This window comes from Coenobita brevimanus, chromosome 71, assembly GCF_032717465.1.
Source record: "Coenobita brevimanus isolate Jiangsu-jjx chromosome 71, ASM3271746v2, whole genome shotgun sequence".
NCBI classification, from domain to species: Eukaryota; Metazoa; Arthropoda; class Malacostraca; order Decapoda; family Coenobitidae; genus Coenobita; species Coenobita brevimanus.
In genome coordinates, this window is record NC_137024.1 from 44156428 (window position 1) to 44174151 (window position 17724).

At 42.6% G+C, this 17724-nt stretch overlaps 1 protein-coding gene across 1 annotated transcript in view; it reads right to left on the bottom strand.

Moving 5' to 3' along the window:
* LOC145406769 (cell adhesion molecule Dscam1-like) overlaps window positions 1-17724 on the bottom strand; it is a 235237-nt gene that overhangs the window by 106040 nt on the left and 111473 nt on the right. The window contains exons 8-10 of the mRNA XM_080277865.1: window positions 16569-16713; window positions 7203-7465; window positions 6738-6899 (exon numbers count right to left, since the gene is read on the bottom strand). Of these exons, the coding sequence (XP_080133991.1) occupies window positions 6738-6899; window positions 7203-7465; window positions 16569-16713 (570 nt within the window). The remainder of the gene's footprint in view (window positions 1-6737; window positions 6900-7202; window positions 7466-16568; window positions 16714-17724) is intronic.

The following is a 17724-nucleotide window of genomic DNA, read 5'->3' on the forward strand; positions in this document are numbered from 1 at the left end:
GATCTGTCCCAAAATTTAATTAATTTTTTCTTGGTCCATGGCGCACCTTTCCACAACATTTCATTGAAATTCATTGAGAACTTTTGGAGATATTGTGCGGGATACTCCAGATTCGGATCCGGATCCGACCAAAAATTTAATTTCTTCCTTAGACCACGACTCGTCCTTCCACGTTGTTTCATCAAAACCTGTTAAAAACTTTTTGAGATATCCTGCTAACAGACAAACAAACGGACAAAGAAGCCAACGCGGGGTAAAACAACCTTGACGGAGGTAAAAACAGGGTCATGAACAATCATTTGGTAAAGTAAGATACTTGTCAGCATGTTCTACTTATGGCGCATACAGGTGGAAGTTGTAAGCACTCTGTGAAAAAATATATATATGCGTTAAAAGTACAGGGTCTTGAAAGCAGCCTACTGTATGCTAGTGTTTCAGGTATTTGGAAGTTATAGATAGTATTGGTCATAAGAAGGCAATATAGTGTTTGACTCCATGCCTTATCCACCTTTAGATCAGATTAAAAAATACACTGAAAATATACTATACAAGACTTAAATCGGGAAAATTAGCTTTTCGTTTCCTAACTCAGGTTTACTCGTTGCTGGGAGAGTTAGTTCTTAACACGGTACTGTCCTACAACACCCTAAACCAAATAATTGCATTGATAATATTTAGTGATTTAAAATGGATTCAGAAGCAGATTTGCTTACTAGAGTAAAATTAACCAGTATGCAGGGGCATGTTTAACCTAAGTGGGGCCTAGGGCACTTGGGGGCCCTTTCACTTCTGACCACTGAGTTCTATAATATGCAGAGGCTATCTCCGCCGCGGGCGTGTGATTTTGGCGGCCATATTGAAACACCGACACTTAAATTCAAATACTTCATTTCCACTAAGCAGTGATTATTAATAAGGAGACGCGTTTTGCCTATAATACAAAAACATATATGGATTATGATTTTTTTTTCCGGCGTAGTTCAACGAATTAGATCGGGTACATTTAGCCAATGAGTATAAAACAACGCCATAGGTTGCTGCAGTGCAGAACTTACCCTTTATGGCACTACCCACGTCACGAAACCGAATGTCCAGATTGATAAAGGCCAGAAGAAACATGGAAATATCTACAAGAGAATCTGAACAGAAAAGAGGACATGGAAAGAAAGACTGCCCTCATACATGCAGGGATATCGGGGAAGAATCTTCCCTCCCCACCCCAGGGGCCAATAATCTTACAGAATTAGCAACAAGATATATTTCTTACTTGTAAAATGTAGTGCCTTCTCACTCTGATGAATTCCTGTATCCATTTTTGCATCCAGAAGCTGCACAGCTGACCATGTCACTATGTATTACGGAATCATCGGCAGCTTTCAAAAACCCAACGAACACCTCAGTTCAAAAACCGTGGGCATCAGGCGAGGTGTAACATGGCTGCCGCTACAACAGCGCCGCCCTGGCGGCGGCTACATCAGTTACGCTGTGTTAGCCATGAGAAAGCCTCTCCATATTATTGAGCTCAGTGCGTGTAAAACACACACATACACACACACACACACACACACACATTGTGCCCCTGGAGAGAGAGAGAGAGAGATCCAGCTTATCACTTCACGTGCCGCCCGCGAGCGGGACAGGGTTAGAACGCGATCCACCCCACTGTAAACTTATAATCCTCTCTCTCTCTCTCTCTCTCTCTCTCTCTCTCTCTCTCTCTCTCTCTCTCTCTCTCCACATGGTCGGCTGAATAGATAAATTTATCTTATGCAGAGCAGACTGAGAGCATGGGCATTATTTGTATAGCAGTGTTAGAACTTTGTAGTATTGTTGTAATTAATATGAATTTTCTTAAATATTTATATGCGGTATGCATTTAATTTTTCTGTTATATGTGGAGCCCCATGGACCGCGAGGCCTAGGGTACGTGCCCTATGTGCCCTGGGGTAAACATGTCCCTGTCAGTATGGTACTTTCACTATCATGTTCATAAAGAATCATCACACTGAGACACTGTTGCAAATTAATAAAACTATTTTACATTACATTTTTATTGAATGACTTTAATCTTACATTAACATAACATGTATATTACAATATTATATTGTAATAATTGATTTTCGTTGTGCGAAGCAGGTCCACAGTCGGGTTCGCTCCTCGATGAACCTTTGAACCGAATATAACCAGTCCCGTTCTTTTGGCAGGACACTGGGCACAAGCGGGTTGATATTCCTTTGTAGATGTTTTTGTCATGTGTTGAGATTCTATCTATCTATAGCCAGACGCCCTAATCCCGTAAGGGGTTGCTACAAACAAATCGCCTCCATATCGTCCTCTCCTTAGTTATATCGATGCCCTCCCCCTAACTTACACCCTCCTTTCTCATTTACCTCTACTTCATCCCTCTGGACATCTCATCCTCGGTCTCCCTCTCCCCCCTACACCTCACTTACACACACTCCAGTTGTTAGTCTCTCACTCCTCATCTTCTCCACATGGCCTAATCATCTCAGTGTATTTTTCCTAACGCTTTCTATCACATCAACATCCACACCACAACGCTCCTTCACTGTCTCGTGTCAGTCTCTCTCCTTGGAACTCCACCTGCTCTTTTCAGCTCATTTCCACTTCCCTCACCCTTTAATTGTGTCATGTTAAGACTGCAGAACATAAAACAATAAATATCACCACACACACACACACACACACACACACACACACACACACACACACACACACACACACACACACACACACACACGGTTAGGTCAACGTGTGCTCGAAAAATGTAAGGGAAAACATTCATATTTCATTTGTTACCCTCGTACCAAGAAGCATCGGATATACCAGATCAGTAATAAATATAATAATAATAATAATAATAATAATAATAACAATTGACTACAAAAATTTGAAATTCGAGCTTGGCATTCATACCAGTGCATAAGCACCGAGTAAGTGATGCACCCCTCTCAACGTGCATTAGTTTTTATCATCTGTAACAGTGAACACTGGATCGCATTTACTGTCAAACAGAGCTGACTGTGGTAAACAAGGATGCCTGAATATGCACAGCTGCGGTCAGTAATACATATTCATGTCTGTTTTTTTAAACTGATGAAGACGGATTCCGACGCTGTGAATATGTATTGTACGGTCGCGGTCAGAGATTCATAGCTCAGCATTTGGTTTCGAACTGATGAAGAAGGATTCCGACAGTCTGAATATGTACTTGTACTGTACAGTCGCGGTCAGTGATTCATATCTCTGGGGTTTCGAAGTGATGAAGATGGATTTCGATACTGTGTGAATATGTATTGTACAGTCGATGTCGATGATTCATATCTTCGGGGTTTTGCACTGATGAAGAGGGATTCCGACACCGTCTGAATATGTATTGTACAGTCGCGGTCGGTGATTCATATTTCTGGGGTTTCGAACTGATGAAGAAGGATTCCGACACTGTCTGAATTTGTAATGTACTGTGCCTACAGTCGCAGTCAGTGATTCATATCTCAGGGGTTTCGAACGGATGAAGAGGGATTGCGACACTGTCTGAATGTGTATAGTCGCAGTCAGTGATTCATATGTATGAGGTTTCGAACTAATGAAGGGATAGGTAGGTAGGTAGGTAGGTATGGCTTGAGTAAAGTTAGCGATGTGTTGTTATGGATTAGAGGAAAAAGATATAACTTAAGCCTGGAAGAGTACTGGAGGATATTGAGAATATTGATGAAGAGAGATTCCAACACAGTGTTTAGATATAAAATGTAAAGTTACGATCACTGTTTCATATTTCAGGGGTTTCGAACACACAGGAGAGTCCAACACCTTTGATTACTGCTGATTAGGTTAGCCCGTCCCTGGGGAGGACAGTAAAACTAGGAGTGAAACTGTATCAGTTATGAGCACTGGCCTTTTTTCTCATGGGTAAAATAACAGTATGCTCCCTAATATTTTTCCTTACAGCGTTTACTCAGACGTGACAAGGATCCCTAATAATATTACTTTAAGCTCGGTTGATGTGCACGTGCATTTAGGCGGTCGGTTTAACTAGAAATCCATGAGCCTCATTTCTGTCTCATAACCAAGGCTTATTGATTTTGACTGCACCACGATATAGTATCCAAGTTTGTGAGAGTGGCCCAATTTCGTAAGGTGAAAGCAGACCGGCTGCAACTCGGTGTGTGCAAATAATGCGTTACTGTTCACTTGTCTTTTGTAATGCAGCTGCAGCAGTATCAAAGATATAGTGTAGTATTGTTAGTCTCACAGGAGGCTTCATAGCACCTCTTCCTAACCTATTTATTTTACGTATAACACTTTAACAATCTTCTCTTAGCTGTTTACGTTGTTTCTGTATCGACTTATGTTGCATCAGTGACGTACAAGACGTTACTGAAGTGTATGGTGCAGAACAAATTGCCGGGTAGAAAGTGCCAAGACGCCTACAGTGCCACTTACCATGTAGTCTGTAGTACCAACTAACATGAGGGTGTAATATGTGAAGTGCATCACTGAGGAAGTGGTACTTGGGAGCCTTCTAAGGTCAACTAACACAAGCGTCACCTCAGACCATTATGCTGAAGTTTAGGTATGAAGTTGTTACTTTTATCATCAACTCGACAAAACGCTGATGTCGATAGTTGTGTGATAATATGTATATATATATTATAAAGTATCCAGCTTTATTGAACAGCCTTATTGAACAGAACTTATTTTCACATAAATCTTTGGGTCTGGGGAGACGTAGGAAGCGTGTGTGTGTGTGTGTGTGTGTGTGTGTGTGTGTACAGAGAGAGAGAGAGAGAGAGAGAGAGAGAGAGAGAGAGAGAGAGAGAGAGAGAGAGAGAGAGAGAACTCTACAAACGAATGGTACAGTAATGTGATTGACTTCATTATTTGTTGTTACTTAAGAAACAACTCGTTGCTTAAAGGGACGAACAAATACTTCTTTAATACGTGAGTAGAGTAAGATGCATAACGTCACCTGATAGTAGTCCCCCACAAAAAAAACAAAAAAAAACAAAAAAAAAAAAAAAACGACGGGAGGTCGTCACCGCAGTTACTGAGTGAAGTATTTGGTGGTAGGAAAATAAACTTCATCGTGCATTGGATATTATTTCTTTCACCTCTTCAGTCAGATCTGAAGCTGAACAAAATCGTTCGGTTTTAGCCAGTTAAAAAAAAAAAATGTTCTGAAATTGTAAATGGAAATTATTTTGAAGCCCATCAGTACTAGGCCTTTGCAGAGCTGGATAAAATCGTCCGATGGTATAAAGAATATACTGTAAAAAAAGATGTGATCGTAGAAAGAACTGTGTTTACGATATCGATTGTGACAAATGCTGACACACTTTGACTACACCGCAGACCGCTTCACTGCGTTGACACATTCTGTCTTATACTCGTTGCGATCAAACCATTTGAGTCAGCAAAGGAATTTTCGATGTGGAGAGATTAGGTATTATAAAGGCTTCATTAACTACATCACTAAGAGGTCTTCCCTTAAGGTGAATAAAATCGTACGGGTATAGGCTGTAGCTAGAATGTAACAAAACACGTCACTGTAGTGTAGAGGTTAATATCTTTCTTGCCGACAGTACAGTGTTGTAATATCGTTTTGATCTCTGTCCTACGAGAGGCCTTCTCGCTGACTGTTGGAAATAAGATTAAAGCAGAAATAATCGTACTGAAGGGTTAATAAAAGCTCTTTTTATAATCTCTTCACTATAGCATTCGTAAACACTTCAGTCCGAGGACGTAAGTTCTTCCTCTAATATCACGACCTCGAGACACTTATATTAAACTATAGGAAGACCCCTCGTAAATGAAGGGGTAATAGAAGGTTACCGAGTACCGCGTATGTAATCGGTCCGATTCGAAGTCTCCCCTAAAGCTGAAGAAACTCGTCTAAAAATAGTAGGAATAAAATAAGTTATGTCTTCTGATTGCAAGAGTTAAGCTGAACGGAGTCGTCTGATCGTTAAATACGGTTAAGCGAATGCAATCATCTGGTGATAAGAAAGCAAGGAAGCTGACTGACGTCGTCGTACTGAAAGAATTGATATTACGATATTACCCACCTCATCATTTACGTACACTCAGACTTTCGACCGTTAATATCGTTTGCACCAACAGTTCGCTATTTCTGCTTTTAAGGGCATTTGGTTAGTAAGACCGCATTTGACACGTGATAAAATAGTTGGAACAACATTTTGCAGGACCTGTAGCACAGCATACTGAACATGCTGCTAACTGTAGCCGAGATTCACCAGTACTCATACAAATACTGTATGAGGTTATTTGTGACATGATGATAAAAGTCTCTGGTCGGAGAAGGCCGTTAGTTAAAGCGCCTTGGGTTGAGTCATAAGAGGTGGCCTGAGATTTTTCTTTCATGTAAATGTAGGGTAATTTCCTACAGCTCATGTGATCAGGACTACGTTTGTGTATCATCGGGCCTTCATAAGCCCGAAAGAGGCAGCTGGTGTGGAATTGGAAAGCATTATTTTTGTGCTGACAGGGAACGTGAGGCAGCTGGTGTGGAATTGGAAAGCACAATTTTTGTGCTGACAGGGAACGTGGGAACAAAATAGTTCAAGGAAGTCATTCATGCAGAACAATAGTTGTAACTTAGCAATTACCCATTAAAGCGTCAACATTCACTCGCAAATACCCATTAAAGACATTACACTAGGGATCTTAAAGTTACAACCAATTGTGTTATTGCTTACCCAGGACGCGTAGCTGCAGTGTTTGTGAGTCTGAGCGTCCACCCCTGGCTGCGGCGGTGCAGGAGTACGTGCCATCGTCCACACCCCGAGTCACTTGCTCCACCACCAGCGTACCGTTTGATAGTACTCGCTGACGGTGGCTCCTCGGAAGTTGTGACCCATCTGTAAGAAAACACATAAAGTTCGCCACAGAATGATGCGCTCTTAATCACACAGTTGTCCCTGTAAAATTCGTGTGACTACATCCTTGGAGAACATTTTATATTTACATACACTTCTTGTGTAAACACTTATTGTGACAGTGGCAAATTAACTTTATAGGTAACTATGCAATTTAAATGGGCAATATTTCAAGAAGTTACTTTGGATTTAATAGAAAAAAAGGGGGGGGGGAAGGAAAGAAATGCGACTGAATGCGAGGACTTGCTGTGGCGTACCCTAATAGTTTGTGGTGGGTGAACATACCTTTGCTCCACGTGATGGTGTGGATTGGGTGCCCTGCGGCGGGACAGGTGACTGTGAAGGTCTGTCCCGCCACGGCCGCCACCTGGCCCATGGGTCGAACTTGGGGCGGACCGTACACGTTGAGTCGGGCAGAATGCACCACCTTCCCAGCGCTGTTCTCCGCTGTGCAGCTGTACGTGCCGCCATCTGACACATGCACGGCGCTGATGTTGACGTGGCTGATGACGTCACCCTGGGCTGACACGTACTGACCCTTCACCAGCCTGAGGGAGAGAGGTCAACAGGTTGAAGAGAAGTACTTTTGGGATTCTGTTTCCGTCAGTTTACCCTATTTCCATCAGTTTAGGTGTTCATTGAACGTTCCCCCTGTGTCTGCTATGGCTGATGATTCACGTCATTACCAGGGAGTTCTAAGCTCAATCGTGCAGTTATTTGGTCCCTATTGTATCTGAGGGTCGTTTAGTTGGTGAAATGAATGTTGCATACGTCTGTGAGATTCTGTATCTGGCATGTTGATATTCTCTTGGGCGCTAAACGCATCGCTTAGTAGTGTTAGTATTGGTGTCTTTATTGATATTAGTATTAGTATTAGTAGTTGCAACCCCAGGCTAATCTGATCGTGAATCCGGTGCACTGCAGGCCACATCTGCCCTTCCTTTGCAGTCCATCATCTTCCTGTCGAGGAATAGGAGGGACACGTCTATAACCTGGTACTCCACCACCCGGTCATATCGGTGCCACCACTTGAAGGCGTCCCTCTTCAGCACCAAATCGATCAGGAAGAGGTGATCTAAAGCCTCCAAAGCTTAGCCTCCAGCCAGTGACCAGGGGTGGTTGCTACTAGCTTAAGCTACTCCTGCCCCACAGTCATCACTTCCACAAGGAACCTCGCAGCAGTTACGTAATTCCCTTTATCTTACTCCACTTAAAAATAAGTAGTCTTTATTATAAGGATACTCGTACAAGGGGGTAATACTGGACAGGAAAATGGTAGAGGTAGTAACATCTGTCACTAGGGTAATGGGAGGCCGCACGTCACCGCTATCTTTACTGTCTGTTTTCTTTTACGGTTACGACCAATAATAAGGTTGACTCCCGCGCCACCCCATAATTCACACCACCGGAGACTCAACGGGTTGTATTTATAAACTTTCCTGCGTTTAAGTCGTGTGTTAAGATTGATTGCTTGTGTCTTTGTCGTCACTTGTGCAGGTGCCAAACACTTCATTTATCAGATTAGAGTGATTATCGAGGTTTAAAAAAATTAAGAAAACAACACTATCTGTGCATTTAAACTGGTACGGAGCTGTTTATCTAGGAACCTCATTCACAAACGTTCTTTTTTCATTTATACGATGATTAAACCACCATAACACTGTTTTATCAGAAGTCACATTGTTTGGTCATACTTTTCTTCACTCTAGCTTTGTTGTAAAGAGTTTTGGTAGCCGAATGAGTGGAGACCCAAATATACAGTAAACAGGTGGTGCCAGGCACAACAAATCTCTCCCGAAAGCGTTATTTTATTTTCAGCCATTTTCAAATTAAAGTCATGTGAAAATCTTTGCTCTTGCATTTGACCTTTCAAGGTCACTCAAGGTCAAAGGTGCCAAATGAAAGCCCATATGAGACTTCCTGTATCTTTATCTTGGTAATAGTAACCAGTTTCAAGTTACAGCCCCCTGAATATCCGTGACCCTGAGTTTGACCTTTAAAGGTAACTTAAGGTCGAGGGTCATGGTACCAATTAAAAACCCGTATGGTACTTCCTGTATGTCAATAATTGTAAATATCTCAGTCTTCACCCAGTTTCGAGATGTAACCCACTGAATAACCATGACCTTGAGTTTGACCTTTCAAGGTCATTTAAGGTCAAAGGTCATGGTACCAACTAAAAGCCCATCAGGGACTTCCTACATGTTAATAATAGGAAATAGCTATCAGCAACCAGTTGCGAGTTATAGCCCCCTGAACATCCGTGACCTTGAGTTTGGCCTTTCAAGTTCACTCAAGGTCAAAGGTCTTGGTGCCAAATGAAAGCCCATATGGAAGTTCATTTATGCTGATAATGGTAAATACCTTTATCTTCAACCGGTTTGAAGTTATAGCCCTCTGAAAATTCGTGACCTTGATTTTGACCTTTCAGGGTCACTCGATTGCCTCCAAAATTTAATCACTTTCTTTTGGGACCAGTGCCCACATATCCTGAAAGTTTCAGGTAATTTCATTCAGCCGTTTTTCCATAATGTTTCTAACAAGGAAACAAAGAAGAAACTCGACCAAAAACAATACCTCGCCGGACTCCGTCCGGGAGAGGTAACAACCAGTGTTATGCACATTTTAACCTTTTGACTGCGGGGAGTTTCTGTGAGCTGAATGAAATCGCCCGTCGTTAGTTGAAATAGGATACGAAGGTCATTTTCCTCAGTCAAGTCGTTAATCGTGATGGGTTTTAAAATTTTTGGTGCTGCAGTTTTCTCTTCGGCATAATAGTAGTAGTAGTAGTAATAGCAGTAGTGGTAATAGTAGTAGTGGTAACAGTAGTAGTAGTAGTGGGAGTAGTAGTAGTAGTGGGAGTAGTAGTAGTAGTGGGAGTAGTAGTGGGAGTAGTAGTGGGAGTGGTAGTAGTAATGGGGGTAGTTGTAGTAGTAGTAGTAGTAGTAGTAGTAGTAGCAGTAGTAGTAGTAGTAGCAATCCCAGGCTCAGGCTCAGTCTGAAGTTTTCCTCCTCTTGTAGTTCACCATTCTTGAGGAACAGGGAGGGGACTGAAGGACATTTGTATAGCCGGGAAGCTCCACTGCCTTGCCTTGTTATATCGGCGCCACCACGTGAAGGTGTCACTCACCAGTATCTTTGAGTAAAGTAAAATGGCCTGCCGTTAACTAAAATACAATGCAAAGTTGGTAATTTGAGATAAAAGGGTTCAGCTCAGGAACTTTATGGTACTTTTGTTCAAAGTCTGATTTTTTTTTTTTTTTTTTTTTTTTTTATGTGTCCGACTCTGGGCATAGGCTTCACAGCCTGCTATCAAGGCCCAGCAGTCCTCCTACATACCATACACCTCTACATGATTAAATTAACGTTGCCTAAAATTGCAGTCTACATCTTCAGTGTTGAGTTGTAACAGAAGATAACACTAGAATATTATGCCAGTCACAAAGAGGTGAATGGAAATGATGTGTATAGAGCCATAGGAGTCTGTCATTCATCTGTGTGAAGAAAACAGCAACAAGACGAAACATTTGGGACAGCTTTAAGGTGAACAGACTATAGGACATGCTCTCTCACCCTGGACGCGGGCGAGGGAATGGAAGGGGATTAAGTTTATGTGACATTTGCATTACAGGTGTCAAATATGATGATAGCCAAGAAGAAATGCTATGGAATGTATGTTTATAGAACTGTAGCATTGTCTTTCTCTGCGATTCAAGTATGTGACATAAGCTGCAGGACCAAATCTGGGCCAAGTTAAGGTGGAAAGACTACAGAAATAGGCTGCAAAAGGACGAAAATCTGGGCCAAGTTAAGATGAAAAGCATGTAGAACATGCACTTGCTGTCTCTCACCCTCAACTCAACGCGAGCGAGGTAGGGGAAGGATTAAATTTATGCGGCTCTTGCTTCAGCGGCGTCAAATCCTGAGGCAATATATTGAATACCTTCGATAGTGAAACAGAAAATGGACTTATATGAGATCAGAACGGATTAAATATGCTCCAATCCGGCTCGGGAACTCGGGGCTGGATCCTCTCTCTCCTTCTCCCCCGGGATCCACTTAAGAGGCGAGAGGGGTGAGAGTCCCGCAATAGAGCATGAAGCGATGGGCTTAATGTGTTAAGACTGAACTGACGCTTTTATTATTACGGCGGAAAACGAGCTTATAGTTCCCCAACGGAAATACTGTAAATATACTGTATATAGGCTACAGTATTTAGGTAATGTAAATATAGTTCTGTAGGCTATATGTAACGCTGGTATGCTACCATACTGGTAACTATGTATAGCAATGAAGTTTACTGATATATACGACTGATGGAAGGGGTATATTATATGTGAAGCTTGAGGTAGATAAAACGATAGATAGACAGAGAGATACGCAGTGTACCTAGCTAATCATGTGAATTTGAGATAGATACAAACACGCCCAGATATTTACAGTACTATGTTATGATCAGAACCTCGGTTAGGCTACTGTACACACACACACACACACACACACACACACACACACACACACACACACACACACACACACACACACACACACACACACACACACACACACACACAAACCTTTTTAACTTTTAGCACGGTAGCTTTTTATCCTCCCTGACGAGACAGAAAATTGGAGGTGATGGTGAAGATGATGATGGTGACTTCCTGTTAAGGTGTTGCATAGTACAGCACTATAGTCTGTTTGAGCAGCGGCAAGAAGGGTGTGTTTGATACGCGGCCCCTGGTTGGCTACCGATGATGTCACTGAAGTAAATGCAGGCATGTATTGTTATGCAATATGCGGACTTGGGTGAACACCGTGGGTGGATGTAGTGCAACATGCGGACGTGGATGTACGCTGTGGGTGGATAATTTATTTCAAACGTCACTCATCGTTTTATGAAACTTTATAATCAACTTTAATTTTTTCTGATAACAGTAAACTTTTAAAGCTAATTTTGACCTCTTCAGCTTCGTAAATTATTCCATATTTAATCTGGCAGCTTTTATTGAAGGTAGTTTAAAAATATAAATATATGTGTCAAAATAAGAAGAGGTGTAGATTTAAATCATCGGCGGCCAATCAGCGGCCTCGATTCAAACACACCCTACTCGGCCCATGCATCTCAGCTGCACAGGTCAATCAAATAGATTATAGAAGGTGTTCGGATGAGGGTAAAACACTTGGACTTTCACATGTTCAGAGTGATGATTGATGATGATGATAAGTCACTTGGAGCATTGACTTTCAACTGTACTGCTCCTACTACAGATCCAGCTTCCTTCTTCGTACTTGACCAGCGTGACGAAAGACGAATTCTGGTTGTTATCGGTGCTTTCCCCTCAAAGAGAAGTTTTGACACTACACTTATTCGAACTACTAAGGTGTGGTTTTAGGAGTCTGATTATTGATAACGATGATAACGACGATGATAATGACCCTTTCTTTTTCAGGTGCTCAACATCACACTCATCGGCGGCATCAGAGCTGCGTTTGACTGACTTAAAAACAGAACACATCGTGGAAGAGAAAAGGAAGAGGTGGGAGGAGCATTTGGGTCAACGTTGGAGTACAAGGTAAGCTGAAGCCACCGGGGAATAGGGTAATAAAGACCATGGTAGTGTTGTTGCTGTAATGAGAGAGAGAGAGAGAGAGAGAGAGAGAGAGAGAGAGAGAGAGAGAGAGAGAGAGAGAGAGAGAGAGAGAGAGAGAGAGAGAGAAGGACAGGAATATGACATTTAATAAACAGAGACAAATTATCAGACAGCACGCTCATCAGACATTAATATTTCGAGAGTAAATGCTGACGGTTTTTCGTAAATAATATGACCTGTTTTACTTCCCCTCAACGATGGCTTATTTTTTTTATTTCATTCTTGCATCCTCCTGACGATTTTTAGCTCTGAAGAGACTTTTCGTTGCGGTGGGTCCCCATTAACCCCATTAAGCGTCACTTCCTAAGCTGAATCAAAGCGTCTGGAGACAAAGAATAAGATAAAAAATAATGTTATAGGGTTGAAAGGGTTTAAGAAAATAATTGTAACAAATGGCCGCTTCATTACGACGACTTTTTTTTTTTTTTTCTGCTCGTACGAACTGGAAAAGAATTGTATAGCTGTCGTTAACCCCGTCGATACGCGAGGTGTTTTGTAAGTTACCAAAATTAGACTAAACTAGAAAGCACTCAGACAGCGCATCCCTCGGCCACTGCCATTAAAAAGGATCCGGATTCGGATCCGCGGAGATAATATGTGTAATACATTGGATCCGGATCCGCTCGCAAATCTAATCAATTGTTCCATGACTCGTGGCCCACTCTTCCATAAAATTTTATTGACATTGAGAACTTTTGGAGATATTGAGTGGGATACATAGGATCCGGATCCGCTCCAAAATTTAATCATTTCTTTCTTGGCCCATGGCCCACCCTTCCACAAAATTTCTTTGAAATTCATTGAGAACTTTTGGAGATATCGTGTGGGCAAACAAACAAACAGACACACACAAGTGAATACACAACCTCCTCCAACTTCGTTGGCTGAGGTAAGAGGTCATCGTACTGATTGGGTTCAAACGGTGATATTGTGAATAATGCAGCAGATGTCTGTCAGACAGAGTCAAGTTTAAGAAGGCAATATTACAGGTTTGCAGTACTGTGTAAGTTGCTTGGCAGAAATGTTATTAGTTTTGCAGGATCTTTTCATAAGTTCGAAATAATTTGGCCCCGTTAAAGTTTGCGTTAAAAAAAAAAAAAATCGCCATAGATGAATAAGTTTTGGGAAGGTACTCTTATCAAACAATACTGTGTAATTGTTTGAGTGGGAACATTGAAGTGTTTCGGCCATACAAACTATAGGGATTAGAGTGAAGAAACTACTATTACAGTGGAATAGGCTGAGGAAATAGCTGAAGGATGATGTTGCTACAAGAAAGTTTCCTAAGGCCTTCAGAATACAGCCCGGGTAATTCACTTTCCACACTGTTGCTGGTATGTATGGTGGATTGCCTCGGTCCAGTGACATCTTTTTCATTTTAATCATTCATGTCCAGAAAAATTTATTCTGTTTAAAGTTTATCTCTTGCAGGTGAAAAGGGTTCATTAAGGGTATATTATAACTCCTCTAGTTCGAAAAATCTATGCTAAGCTGACCAAAAGCCTCTAAGTAGCAAAAATAAAGTAAGATATGCGTCACTGGAGAGAAGAGATTAAATGAATATACCTCTAGAAGAATAGGTACTAGACACCCTCCTAAGCTCATTATAATTCTTTTTCGCTACTGTCGGATGTGATAAAATTGAACCAGAATATAAAAAAATAATGAGCTAAAGGCAGTCGTGCTTTTGCCTCCCAAAACTAATATCACACTACTCCTACTGTTAGATGTGGTCGTCTATACACAACGCAAAACAACACAACACACTTGGGATAGCATGGAAGCGACTCGATCTAAAATCCGGTGTTGTTGTGGTGTAGTAGCCGGTGAGTGCTAGAGTGAAATGCTTTTGGCTGTGTGCCGCACTGGACTACACATGTGAGTTTGTTTGTGTGTGCGGGGGTGGGGGGAGGGGAGCTCGGAGAGAGAGTGAGGATGCAGGTGATGTTGGGAGTGGGGAAGAGGTAGGGATTTGTGACGTGGGAGTATGGAGGCGATTAGTAGACTCGTGGAAGGGATTTGTGGATATGTGGGAGGGACCCGTGGAAGAGGCTGGCATGTGGAAGAGTAAGAAGAACTGAGCTGTGGGAATGTTGAGGAAACCTGTAGCAATGTGGAAGGGGGATGTGGGAGTGTGTTGCGGTGTGCTAGCCGGTGAGTGGAATGCGGTGCTTTTGGCTCCTTACTACGCTAGACTACACATGGGGGTTTGTGTGCGTGTGTGTGGGATGGGGTAGATGAGAGCAGGTGAGGATCCAGGTGACACTGGGAGTGAGGAAGTAGTAGGGATTGTGGTGTGGGAGTGGGAGGAACCTGTGGAAGGGATCATTGTTGTTGTTGTTACTTCAGGCTCATCTGCATTGTATTTTAAAGCTGCCCTTTTCCGGCAATCACCCATCCTTCTTTAGAGGGACAGGGAGGAAGATAAGGAACGTTTGTACGACCAGGCAGCAGAGCCAACCAGTTACTGTTTATCGGTGCCAGCACGTGAAGGCGTTTGAAGAGATCAGTCAGCACCTGGAACATGATAGTGGTTGATAGGGAAGGATTTGTGGAACTGCGAGAACCACTGAGCTGTGTGATGTGTGAGGAAATCAGTAGTCATTTGGAGGAAGATTGTGGGAGTCTGGGAACTACTTTTTGGAATGTGTTGCGGTGCAGTAGACGATGAGTGAAATGATATGCCTTTGGATCTGTACTACACTGGATTTACCAGAGCTTGTGTGGGAGAGGGGGTCAGATGAGGATCCATATAACGTTGGAAGTGGAAAAGTAATAATGACTGGTATAGGAGAAACCTGAGATGTGGGAGGGATCTGTAGAAATGTGGGAGGGTCTTATGGAGTTGGGGAAAAAGTGTGTGGGAATGTAGATGGGACTGATTTGTGGGAGGTGCGAGAATGATCAAAATACATGGTGGAGCCTTGTGAGAGTGTGTAAAGAACTTGAGGGAGTACGGGATGAAATTGCGGAAGTACTGCTACAGGAGAGAATGAGTTTTGTAGTTGTTGGAGAAAGCGATCTGTAGGACTGCGTGAGTTTGGGCAGGATCTGTGGGACTGTGTTGTGATGCAGTAGAGAGTGAATGAAGTGAAATGCATTTGGCTCTTGTGCTGCACTGGCTGAGCCTGGGAGTGTGTGGGAGGGAAGGGGGGAGTAGATAGGGATCCAAGTGGTCTGGGGAGTGGGAAGGTAAGAACGAAGGTATGGGAGAGACTTGGGCTGTGGGAGTGTGGGAGGGATCTGTTGACACGTGGAAGGGGCTTGTGGGAGTTTGAGAGAGACTGATGTGGGAATGTGGGGAAGGACTTCGAGCTGGGAGACCTCAACAAGTAAGGGAAGAAATGACCTGTAGGAGTGTGGGAATGATCATTTGGTTGGGGGTTGTGGAGTGTGGGAAGGATTTTGTGAGAATTACGGGAATGTGGGTTGGGAGGTACAAATCATAGTGTGGGAATGACGGACCTAGTGTAGCAGTGTGGGAGGGATCTACAGACACGTGTGAAAATGTTGTGGGGAATGTGGGAGTGTTAAGCCAGCTGATGTGTACAGTGTATGGATATATGAGGACCCTGTGGGAGTGAGAGGGGGATCTATAGATACGTGGAAGGGACTTGTGGAAATGAAGGAGACCTGTGGCATTGTATGTGGGAGAATCTAACCTGTGGGAGTGGAATAGACTCTTGTGGGAATGTGGGAGATCCCTTTGGAAGTGTAGGAGAGAGTTAGATAACTGTGGGAGCATTTGAGTGGATGGGATGACTGTGGGAGAATGGGAGTGGGTGATATCCCTCTGAGAGTATGAAAGTGGGTGAGATAATTGTGGGAGTATGGAGTGGTTGAGATAACTGTAGGAGTATGGGAGTTGGTGAGATACCTGTGGGAGTGAGAGACCTCTATGAAAGTGTGGGATTGGGTGAGATACCTGTAGGGTGTGTGAGATCTCTTTAGGAGTACAGGAGTGCTGGAAATACCTGTGGAAGAGTGTAAGGGATACCTGTGTGAATGTGGGAGGGCAAATCCGTCCAGAAGCCAGGTGATGTGTGGCGTGGGTGTGCCGGCGGCGATACACTTGAGGGACACAGCTGGGCCGGGCTGGAGGGTCTGCTCGATGAACCGGTACAGCAGCTCGGGGGGCGCCGCTGTGGGAACAGTACCGGATTAACTCGTGCACCACCAGGGCGTACTTTGTATTTTTCTGTTTCGGCAATGCCATAGGATTTTGTTCAAATAGAGGAGAATCTTCACGCTGAGGTTAGCCCTTTGGTGGTCAGAGGATTCTTTAAACTAATAATCGTCTTGCGTTACAGCAGCTACTAAACTGCTTGCTTGACCATGCAGTTTCTTATTGAACTACGGTATGTTTTACAGTTTTGAGAGCTGAGATGTCTTTAACATGGAGTCATTTGCCATTTGCTAAAAAAATTACTAAAGTGAATGCGTGAGTATGAGAGATATCCCTACGCTAGACAGAATCATATGGCATTTACCATAATGAATTACTTCAGTGAATGCATGAATGTGTAGTGGTTAGTGGGAATAGGTGGGGTTTACTTGGAATGTATGTTAAACTGATGGGGAAAGGATAAGGAGATAAAGCATGATAGGAGGGGAAATCGATGGTAGGAGCAGACAGTTAAGAGCAGGGAAGAGAAATAAAAGTACCCGTAGGTTTAACAGCACCAAATGAAAAAGAAAATAAGTGCAAGAGAAAACAAATTAATGGAAATGAAGCATACAGAAGACAAATAATGGAGTGAGGTAGGAAGATGAGGATGCGAAACACTGAAAATGAGTGTGAAAATCGTGAGAGACAATAAGAAGTATAAATGATAGGTGAAACTGTGGCAGTAAGGAATGGATATATAAAGGAGAATGTTGAAAATAAAAACGATGGGAAAGGAAAGTGTAGGTTAATACTGGAAAGATGAGACTAAGTGAATGGGGAAGAAGAACTGGAGTGTTAAGGGGAATGAAAATGGTGAGGAAAGATGGTTGAAAAGAAAAAAAAGATGGTGAACTAAAACCAAAGGAGCGATGAATGATAATGAAAGCGCTGTAAGTAAATGAAAATAAACAAAGAAAGCGTAGAACAGTAATTTTAGAGATGAAACGGAAGACGAGTGACGAAGGGAAACGGAAAGGGGGAGGGA